Below are 12138 nucleotides of genomic sequence, written 5' to 3'. Positions count from 1 at the left end.
CAACAAATCAATGTACAGCAGATAATGAAGAACTAGATTTTGAATACAAAAAAAGAGCTGTAGAATTTTGGAGAAGTAGCAAAACGAAGCAAAATTTAAGTCTCAAAACAGTGCAAAACAGATTCAAAAAAGTATCATCTATTAGTCAGCTACGTCGTTGGGCTCATTCAATTAATAAAGGTGGCACGTATAGAGAAAAAGTAGCACAAATTTGTCAGTATACCCTGGATAATTTTCAAGCAGCTCTCGACAGTGGTTCAATTATCCATGATGAAGATATAATTCGATGGGCCTTACAAGCTAAAAAAGAAATTGGTTTTGATGATATTAGATTCAAAGCTTCTAAACATTGGTTACTCAAATTTAAGCAAGCACACCGAATAGTTTCTAGGAAAATAAATAAGTTCATAACAAGAAAAACACTAGAAAGTAGTGCAGAACTTACGGCTAAAGCTGAAGCATTTATCGATGACGTTAAATCGTGTATACCAAGGATTGGACTTGAAAATTTGTATAATACAGATCAGAGCGGATTTCAGCTAGAAATGCATTCTGGAAGAACATTAGCAGTAGAAGGAGAAAAGCAAGTGCAATGTCTGGTACAGTCAATTTCAGCAACAACGCATAGTTATACTATACAGCCACTAATATCAGCTACTGGACAATTGTTGTCACCGCTATTTCTTGTTTTAAAGGAACCAAGTGGCAAGTATGGCCCTATTGTAGAACAAAACATATTTAGACCAGAAAACGTGTACGTGGAAGCATCCAAATCTGGAAAATTAACAACAAGTAAGGGAACTAATAACAATTTTTACATTGTAATATCGTTGATCAGTTAATTAGTAAGTCGTTTAATTGCAGATCACTTCAAAATCTGGTTGGAAAAAATATTTTATCCCTATGTAGGCCATCACTCAATACTATTACTTGATTCTTGGAGTGGTCATTGTGACAAAGTTATAGAAGAAACAATGCCACAAAATAAAATTATTAACATAAAAAAAATTCCAACTGGAACCACAGGAAAAATACAACCACTTGATGTCTATGGATTCCGTATTTGGAAAAACTTTGTCCGAACATTTTCTGATAATGTAATGTTAATGGATCATGATATGAATTTACATGTGAGAAATAATATAATTAAACTTCAATCATTGGTTCACAACCAACTGTCTTCACCGAGATATATAGATTTGTTTAAATATTCCTGGTATAAAAGCGGTTACGTCAATGAAAAACCAGATAAATTTGATAATCCTATAGATTTCAGTTTTGGAAAGTCTTGTGCAACACATTGTGAAATAGAAGGGTGCACAAACATTGCAATTGTACGATGTGGTTGGTGCAAAAAAGCATTGTGCTTTAAACACTTTTATGAGGACTACCATTATTGTAAAAACATCGTAAAATAATATATTTTATGCTCAATACAAAAAATGCACTATGGCAAAAGATAAAAGATTGTAGATTATTATTATACTCTAATATTATAAACAAAAATACATTATAAGTTGAATTTACAATAAATGAATTTCAATAACATTCTGATAACAATTTCTACGGAAATTATAAAACTGCTTCACACACAGAATTTTCTTGTTTACAAATTTAGGAATTTGAGGTGGTTTGGTTAAAAAGCACAACCATTTAGCCTATTTGTTCTTTAGGGGTTTAGGGTTTAAGGCTCTTTAGTTCACATGTACAGGCTACAAAGATCACACATTTATAACAAGTTTTTATGAAAGTTAAAATTTTTTTTCGACATTTTCGTCCACCACATTGGTTCCGCCATTTTGAATTTTCAAAATCTGATATCAGATTTGCAAAGAGCGATCTCGAAAACCCTTATATACAAACTTTCTACGAAATATTATGTATTGAATTACATATTTACAGTTATTTTGTGTTAGGGGTGGTTTACCCCCTTAGAGATAATATTTATGAAAACACCGAAAGACGTCAACTAAATTTTGTTATTAAGGATGTTTAAACATTTTTTCCAATTTTTTTTAGTCGGTTTAAACATTTTTATTATAAAATTATGCCAAAAAATATATGTTTTCAACCCCTAAAAAATAGGGGATGCTACCCTTACTCTTCAAATCACCATGAAATACTTGCTCTTTTTGTAAGAAATAACCTCCAATTTGTTTCATTGAAAAATATTAATTTTAAGCCGAGATATTTAAAAAAAAAACGCTTTTTGGGGGTTAACTTTAGGGGAGGTTTTTACCCCTTAAAAGTGAAAATTAGCCGATAAAAAAAAATACGTGTCTCTTATTTTTTTATGTTCTACAACATATATGAAAATCATCAAAATCGGTGAGTTCGGGTTGGGTACCTTTCCTTGCTAGACTGTTCCGAAAAAATATCATTCTCGACTTATTATGCTTAAGATACATATTTCTTAATTTATTTATTCATTATATACACAAATTGTTTTATTTTTTACATTGTCCCTAAGTATATGTAATAGTTTTAACTATTATTTTTTTTTGCAATAAAGTCATCAGTCGTGATTTTTTTAAATTTCGAAATTTTCCGCTTTATAGTCATGAAAAACGCGAAAACCCATACACACGTTACAAAAAGCGTGGTATGCACCACGTCTGCTATACTCTGCATGTCCAAACCCGATAGAGTGGAGGGAGAGAAGCCGCGGCGATCTGATGGGGACGGGCGAGTTTCAACCTTCCGACGCTCATATTTCTCTCTACTCGAGTAGTTGTGTAGATCCTACTGAAGTTTTTTAAAAAGCCCACTTTGCGCCCTTGGTATACAATATACTGTTCGATTATTGTTAATTCAGCATATGCAATACAGCTATCCCTGTTAGGAAATTTTCCGGGTTTATTAGTAGAAACCGGCGATATTTTTCAAACATCAGTAGATTCTGGGTTTCAAATTTTGGCAGGAACTCCATAAGAGATTTGCATGCAAGAGATGAGCATTTTGTTATAGCATTCTCGGCAGATTATCCACAAGGTATAATAAGTCGTTTATTCTACTTTTACAACGTTAATAATAATGCCTAGAAAGAGCTCTTTGCACTCCTTAACTTCAAGGTGTAAGAATCAATTGTAGAACCTGTTCAGGTGGGGTTCGGGTAGTGCACACGGGAATGTAGAAATATGCCGTGAATGGTGTCCAGGTGCATGGGGTCGCTGAAGGCGGTGTTACGTCTTACGTCATGTACTTATATTATTAACAATAAGCAAAAAAACTAGTAGAGCCTCTGTGGCTTAGTTGGTTAAGGCGCACGCTTAGCCGCCCGAAACACGTTCGCTCAAGGGGTCGTGGGTTCGATTCCCGGTGAAGTCACTCGGATTTTTTCTGAGTTACTTTCAACGGTAAAAGTACCCAAGACCCCGGCTGTTTCGAGGCAGGTTTTTCCCCTGAATTCTCCTTCAGTGTAATTCCGAGTTTTCCCTGTTTCACAGGCGTAAGCCTGGGCGAATGCGAAACAGTGGTAGGGACTGAAGGCATGGCAGGAATTAAGGTAGCCAACCCGATCCATTAGACAGGGAGCGCCGGCCTTGTGAGCACCGGTGTGGAGCTGGTCTAATACAGGACCTTCTCTGGGGGCAGCTACACTGAGAGATGGACCCGATGCCCTCTCGGGGGCAGAGAGTGTTGGCTTAACCAGCAAGGTGTGTGTCTGAAAATATGGTCCTCACCGGAGAAGTCTTTCAAGGTGGAAAATATAGGAAAAAATATAGATATGGGATATAGGAAAAATATAGATAGGGGATATAGTGAGGTAAAAAAGAGAGATAGGATTGGACACTACTTCCACACAGAGGTGGTGGAAGGCCCTCGGCAGCTAAGCCGAAAGGCTGCGCCGGTAATGTAAAGAAAAAAAATAAGCAAAAAACTTCTACAATTTGAATGACTAAAGAAATGCTGAATCTCATCTTTCTTGAACATTCATCGCAGCCTGAATGTGCTTCAGTGTGCCTGCGTCGGTTATGAGTCGATTTGTAAAATGCAACCAAATCATTTTTTATATGCGTTCGATCTACCTTACTTATACATGTGAAACGAAAATCGGCAAGTGTAAATTTGAACACTATTTATTTGCCAACGTTTCATCAGGGCATCTAAAAAAAATATAAATGTACACTAGTCACAATTTTCGAAGGTCATACATTGACAGAATTTAAACTTGTGATAAACAACATGTCATACCAATAAAAATACATGAGAGAACTTCGTTGTCATCATTTAAATTATAAGTATATTTGTTTAAGGAAATAGATAATAGGACTGTCAAACAGAGATATTTATTGTTGACCGCATATATGTTGTGCTGCGAGCAACGATTCAACGTACACTGCCAAACTGATCAAATGCAAGGGATATATACCGACTTGTTTTAGCTTCATAAACGGAATCGTTTGTCGTCCTACAGGCATTAAGGAAGCATAGGGCTAAGGAAGGTGGTAACCGTTTAAAGGTAGTCGGAGTATAGACCCACATACACACAGGCAGTATACATAAGTCTATGCTCCGACCGTATGTGCCGCTCCGGAGACATAACACTGCCTAATCATAGCAACGAGAGGTGAAGTCCCGCCCCTGCACAGCAACAGCGTCTATAGTCTCCAGCGCAGCTAGGCGCCACCTTTTTGGCCTCGTGCTTTCCTGATACCTTCTAGCTTTCTGCGACTCCGCTATTTAATGAATTGAATAAGTAGATGATTATTTTTTGCGAACGCGATATTTTTTGATTTAAATTAAATAAAAAATTTACACTTGCTCAGAGTGATTATTTCAATCCTCATGTTTACATTTGAATCCTATCACGCGAAATTTCTGTAATTCAAACTTTTACAAAGTATCTATTCCTGTAAAATTAAAGTTAAATAAATCAGCTGTTTAGTATTTTAAATAGAGTTCAGCGTACTCAAAGTTATTTACAAAAACCCTTAAGTAAGTAAGTTTCGTATTTACTTACTTACAGCGAGAGTGTTAGGCGGGTACTAACTTCTTTACAGCTTTTGCCATTACAAATATCTTTACATTCCGGTCTATTTAATTAAGCGTAGTCAGGAGGTTACAACGGGGTCAATGTAGTGCGCTTCATAGCTTTTGGTGTCTAGAATCAGTTTTTATACTTAGACAATGAAAACTATGTAGCGCACTATCTCGATCCCGTCATCGGTGACCCTATAGACCTGGACAGCATATATAAGTGAATTGAACATTTTTGCACCAAGAAGTACGTGGCATTGCCTGGACTCTATTGTCGGTCATTCTTGACACCGCATTCAAGGCCGATTTTGTCACGTGGATAGAAAAATCTATGACGCGCACTATATTTTGACCTCGTCATCAGAGACTTTGGGCACGTAGGCAACATGAACGGTAACCGCGAAACGCATTCGCATATATGCACAAAAAGTTACTAAAACGATATTCGCATATATGCACAAAAAGTTACTAAAACGATATTCGCATATATGCACGAAAAAGTTAATAAATGCACTTTCGAGGCCCGAACATTCAAGAAGTTTGTACAGCGACAGTATAGCAGCGTTATATTAGCTGTTGACTTTATTATAAAAAACACCGACAAAAAAGTAACTTATATTAGGTATTTTAATACAAAAGCTGATGCAATTTTACCGACAATTGACTTAAAGCAGTGGTGGACAACGAATGTAAAATTTTTAATTTAAGTGTACATATAAATAAATATAATCCAGTGCGTGGAAGTTCATTTATAGATTTACCTAAATATATTATTTATTAAATGAAAAAAGCTTGTGTTGATTTACAGAATTTTGATGACGCATGATTTAAATGGGCTATACTATCAGCGCTGCGCCCTTCTGATCATCCAAATCGTGCATCAGAATACATAAAATATGAAAAAAAAAATATCATCGTAAATACATTTGCCATCGATGTCTGCACTATTTTTCCGATCAGGATAAATTAGCCCTACATAAACAGGATTGTGCTTGAATTAACAACTGCTGTATAAATTCGATGATCAATATAGTATATATAGTGGTCTCCATATATTCTTTCAACTATACTTTCATTTATTTTTAGTACATTAGAATCTAAAGGTGACAATATCACTTTATTTTTTAATGTCGAATCATTACGATCAATTTTATGACCAAAAATTTCTGTCATTAAATCATTTTCACAAATAAATTATTTTGGTATTTCTCTTCTATTATTTTGTAATTTATATTTAGTCATATTTTTGTTTTCACCTATGGCAAGTAACAAATTTTTAAATTTATTATCTGGATTTTGATAGCGCACTTAATGATACAATTTTGACGATAAAAAACTTCTTTTTACACATGTTTCAAGAATTTTTGTTCTGTTTTTATGCCGTACTATAGGCAGGGTTTGTCTAAAGTCACCAGATGTTACAATAACTTTCCCTGCAAAAGGAAGGTCATTTTTACATTTATCAATTGCTTGAAAAGCATGTTTTAAAACCATTGATATTTTATCCTAAATTATAATTATTACATTTTTAATATGTTCACAATATTTTGAATTAGGACAAATATTACACGTAGTTTGTTCATTAATATTTAATGGTAATTTGAAAATACTATGGATAGTTTTTCCATTAATTAATAAATTAGCAGCAATACCAGTCCAGGCCATTGTAATGAACGGAACATTCATTAAAATTAAATAATTAATCATGACGTTATGTATTAAGTAACTTTTACTACTACCACCGATTTTAGTTGTTTACCAAATCTGTCTGTCTGTCTGTCTGTCTGTCTAGTTTACAAGATTTGCCAATGAACTGAGTAGCGGGCGCAAAAGTACTTTTGCTGCTTTTTTACGCCCGCCGGTCGGAAAACGACTACTTTTGTCATTAATTTTAGGTAAAAAAAAACGCGAAAATCGTGCTTGTGTTACAAAATAGTATATTACGATACATGTGACTTAAACGGCCCATTATGACACGGCGTGTAGTTAGCGCCCGAGCGTAGCGAGGTCTTGTACTGCACCGTGCGGTTAACGTCCGAGCATAACGAGTGTGTCACGCAATTGTTCGTCCCAACTAATAGCGCTTACCCAAAACGAACCTCGTTACAATTCTAACCAGAATCAAAGTTTCTTCTTTCCTGAATTTATTATAAATTGTTTCTGATTGTGAAAGGGATAAACAACTACTTTGATACCAATTGCAAAGAGTAAATATTTTGTATTGAAATCGTAAAAAATTAGAAGTGTATAAATGTACAGTATACTGCTGTTGAACAATTTAAGAAATAAATCTAACTATAAAAGTTATTAACAATTCAACAAAAAATCTTGAACTCTCATTACAAACCTAGATAATAACTTTAAATTAATGATGAATAAATGTATAAAATTGACAAGGGTAAATACTTTTAGCTTAAAAATTGGATGCAACTCTATGATACTAACATAAAAATTAAAATATTTCATTCACGACTGAATGTAATAGCCACTTCATTCTCTGAAAATAAGGACTAAAGTATCTTTTTATTCCCTCATATATTGTGAAAACTCCGCATTAGCGGAAATAAAGACTTTATTCCCGCAAAATCGAGGATACAAATTTTAATAATTTAAAAAGTTTCTCAACTTTTGGAAAAAAATATTAAAAACTGAAAATCTTAGAAAATTTATAAATTATTAAAAATTAGTTTGTATAAACAATGGATGTATAGGCATCACTTTTGAAGACAACAACGTGGTTACATAGTTAAGTCGTGAATAAAGTTCTATACGCAACAAGGGACTCAAGTCGATCATTCCCTCGGGTCAGTAAACCCACCCGCTGGAATAATCTATAACTTTAGTCCATTGTTGTATAATGTACTATTATTTTAGATATAGCAAAAAGACAGATAAGATCCCTTACTTTCGAACAACTTCTTTCCATCCTTCTTCACGTTTTCCAGATTGTTTAGGACTAGTATGACTGCTTATTTTAAATGCATTTGAATTTGATGCATCTAGTTCTAACAGATTACTGCAATTCTTTTTCCCTTTTGATATATACGTTTCATTTCCGGTGGCTTCAAAATCTTCTCTGTCAGCTGGATGTCTAAACACATTATTGCAAATTATTTTTCCTGAATTGATGTTCATTATGCAATAATAATCCTTTGATGGTCCCATTACAGGATTTCCCTCAAAGTGCATTTTTACGGAAGTTACGGAGCCACATATCTAGTATATTGAAACCCCCCCCCCCTTTAAAGCTCAATAACTTTTGAATATATAAATATAATGAAATTATAAGTTTTTCCTTAAATAAGATATTCCATAAAAAGTTGAGATAAATGCCACTTTTAAATTTATGAACAAAACCTCTAAAAAAAATTTATCGCGTTTATCTGCAAATTAGATTATTATTTAATCAAATTGTTTTGGCATAAGTTTAGAACGATCCAACCAATTTTAATAATTTTTTTAACTGAAGGATTTGATCCGACGAGTACCAAGTACTTCGAAGTGATAGTGCTACTAAAACTTTTCGAGTTACTCGAAATATTTGAGTTACTTAATCAAAGTGTTTGAAAAAATATCATTATTTTAGGTTTATGCAGTAAGTATTGTCACGATTTTAATGAATGGATACGTGGCCACGTCAAATGATTCCGCGCAAAGATCGTATGATGCATATAATTTGGAGGTATTTTTCAATTTGCAAATAAACGATTATGCCATATCTCGAACAAAATCGGCTTCAACATGTCCTGTAGTAAAATTGACTTTTTTGACTTTAGGACTGCTGCCCAAACTATAAGAATATTTTAAACAAGTACCTCAAGCTGAACCACAATAAAATAATTTAGGCCCTAGTGGAAATAAAAAATGTAATAAAGTGTAATAAAATATAAGAAAATGTAACAAATCATACCATTTTGTACGTTTTTGTTGGATTTTGGACCTTTTTTACGTTTTATTACAGTTTGCTACATTTTATTAGATTTTGTTACGTTTTATTACAATTTATTACAAATCCATTGATCCAGGATTTCATGGGGGTCTCTTCTTTAAAACGACAAATGTAACAATACGTAAAAAAGTATAACAAAATGTAAAAAATTGTCTGTAAGCGTAATATTATATAAGAAAATGGCGACTTTTTTATTTTTTTACTTCTGCTTACACACTTTTACTTTTTCTTACAATTTCTTATGCATTTTTACATTTTATTATAAAATTAATAATTAAAAAAATATATTGACTATATTAGGCGGTGAAATAATGTGAAAGAATGTAATAAAATGTAAAAAATGAAAAAAAAGGTAAAAAATCTGAAAATGCAAGAAAGTGTACAAAAACGTATGAGAAAAAAGGTTCGAAATCCAACAAAAGGGTGCATTTTCTCATACTATTTTACGTTTTATTACAATTTATTACAATTTATAACATTTTTTTTCTACTAGGGGGTGTTTATGTATTTATATAGAATAATGTAATTAAGATAAAAACAAATGTTAACGCATAAATTCAAATATATTCACTATTTACTTTCGAAATATGTTATAGATTTGTATTATATTTTTGCTGAGTAGTACCTTCCTAATGTTACGAAACTATCAGCTTGTGTGTTTTTTTAATTTCTGATAACGAATCAGCTTCTACTTTCAAAATTTTGGAACGATTCTACAAAATGGGTAAATTTTCGATAAACAAAACAGCATTGTAAAGCACACAAAATTACTCTTATTAATTAAATGAGTAAGGAGAAAAAATCCCTCTGATGATGGCAAGTGATCTAGTAAGACGCTCGTGCGAGACTAAAAAAAGAAATTATGAGTAAAAATGACAAAATTAAAGTAATTAATTAGACATTTTTTTGGTAATATTTAGTATAAATACCTTTAACTTTATTGTGCTAAAACCTTAATTATCCCTGCTGGCCCATTGTGGCACTTGGTGTTCTCTTGGGCTCAGATTAAAGGAAAATACTTTTTATTCCTGCAATTTTGGTATAAATACAATGGTTTTGATTTGAATGCTTAAAAATGGTTTGGCAATAAAAATACTAATTTTTTTTTATTTCGCTTATTATGCTACATTTTTGTGCATAAAACATTTTCTAAACATTCAAGTTAAAATCCCTGCATTCATACAAAAACTACAGGTGTACAAAGTATCCTTCTGGAATTTAAGCCGAAAAGCAGCATTTGTACACTTGGAATCCTACGGACAGTGAAAAAATTCACAAAACATTGCACCGAGTGCCACAATGGACCAGCAGGGATAATTAAGGATTTAGCACGGTTAAGTTAAAGGAATTTATACTATATATCACTAGAAAAAATGTTAAATGATTTACTTTAATTTTGTCATTTTAACTTATAATTCTTTTGTTTTCAGGATATAAAGGTGTTGTGTCCCCTTAAATATATATTGTAACAAGTTGAGCACCGCGGCTAACTAGTAACGGTATAAGTACCGCTGCGCTGCGACGGCCGGTAGAGAGAGAGAGAGAGGGAGAGAGAGAGAGAGAGGGAGAGAGAGAGAGCCTTCACGAGCCTTATTCACGAGTCTCTGTAGTTTTAAGTCGAGTTCCTGCGTCAGGTCACAGTATCCAAGAAAACAGTAGTCGATGATCGGAAATAGGAGCGCTTGCACAAGATGTTTGCGCAACCTGAGATTGGTACTCTTTCTGAAAAAGTAGAGCCTGTACATTAGCGAGTGAGCGCGCTTACACACTTATGTAACGTGCTCCTTCCACGTGGGTTTAGAGTTAAGCACCAATCCCAGATTACGCACAGAGGATTCAAAGCTGACCTGGACACGGTTACCGATATTAATGAATGAATGACGGACCCCCGATATTAATGAAAGTGTTAGCTGTTAAGGGAAGTAAATTTATGTAGTAAGGGGAGCCCAGGACAATTGCTTTAGTTTTAGTGTCAAACGCCTTGCTAAAGTTAAAGAAGAGGAGAAGTGTCACTTTCTTTTTGTTTATCCCGACGCTGACATCATCAGTTAGCTTAATTACGCTAGACTGAGTGTTGTGGCCAGTGCGGAAGCCTGTTTGAAAGTTGTCTAGTAAGAGTCTTGATTCAAGGTATTGTGAGACTTGCCTGTGCACCAGCCACTCCAGGGCCTTGGAGAGAAAGCAGAGAAGTGAAATCGGATGGTAGTCAGTCAGGGCTGTTGGTGAACTGACTTTGTTGATTGCACGCACAAGCGACAATTTCAAGGCAGATGGGAAACAGGGTTCGCTCAGAGACAGGTTGAAAATATGACTTAGTAGGGGAGCGAGAACTGGCAATGCTTTTGAGATGACAATCTGAGGGATTCCGTCGCTTCCCCTGGCCTGAGTGTCGAAGTGCGATACTGCAGCCAACACATCCGATTCCGTTATGGTGCTGAACTCGAAATGCTCCGGGAGGTCAAGACTTTCGAGGGTGAGAAGATAATCCTCAACAGCAGGAGCTAACGGATCATTGGAGATCGAGCTGAAATGCTTGTTGAGTTCATATGTGCTAAAACAAGATGGTGAAGGGGCCTTGGTGGCAGAAATTCCAAGTTTCACCAGCTCTCTCCAGATCTCGGCAACATCAGTCAAGGTCGACAGGCGTGAATAGTAATAATTCAGCCTGGCTTCCTCGACTTGTTTATGAGCATTGGCGGAGATCCGAATCGAGCCTGGAGTCCCTGAAACGCCTGTAAAGTCTATCTCTCTTAAAATTCGTAATTCGTAATCATCCTCATAGCAAACAAAGCACTTACCTCTCATACAGTCTCATACATCACCATCATTAAACAAAACTACAAACACATACACACACACACACCTTCAAGCACACCTACACACATATCCTCAATCAAATTAAACTTTAAATTATGTATCTGTATATACAAGTATTCTACAACACATTGTACAGCAAATAAATCTAATCTAATCTAAAAAAAAATCTAATCTCTCAGATACAAGGTCACGAAGAACCGTGGTGAACCACGGGTGACGCTGTCTTCTTGGTGTCACAGTCCGTAATGGGTCGAGATGATTGATGGCGTTAGTCAGGCTAGCGTTAAGTGTAGATATGCATTCGTCGAGTGATGAAGAGGTGAGGGATGACCAGTGACATACGCTAAGAAAGTCCCTTAGCTTCTCGGCGCTGATTCCCTTAAAGTTTCTGT

At 34.7% G+C, this 12138-nt stretch overlaps 1 protein-coding gene across 7 annotated transcripts in view; it reads right to left on the bottom strand.

Annotated features, from left to right (window-relative positions):
- LOC100119221 (multiple ankyrin repeats single KH domain) overlaps window positions 1-12138 on the bottom strand; it is a 490846-nt gene that overhangs the window by 104139 nt on the left and 374569 nt on the right. For 6 of the 7 annotated variants that reach the window (XM_031930209.2, XM_031930213.2, XM_031930215.2 and 3 more), the window contains one exon: window positions 7886-8071. The exons of the other annotated variant lie outside the window; for it this stretch is intronic. In XM_031930209.2, the coding sequence (XP_031786069.1) occupies window positions 7886-8071 (186 nt within the window). The remainder of the gene's footprint in view (window positions 1-7885; window positions 8072-12138) is intronic. 7 annotated transcript variants of the gene reach the window in all.

This window comes from Nasonia vitripennis, assembly GCF_009193385.2.
Source record: "Nasonia vitripennis strain AsymCx chromosome 4 unlocalized genomic scaffold, Nvit_psr_1.1 chr4_random0010, whole genome shotgun sequence".
NCBI lineage: Eukaryota > Metazoa > Arthropoda > Insecta > Hymenoptera > Pteromalidae > Nasonia > Nasonia vitripennis.
The sequence above is the reverse complement of the archived record's forward strand: the minus strand, read 5'-3'. Positions and strand labels throughout refer to the sequence as shown.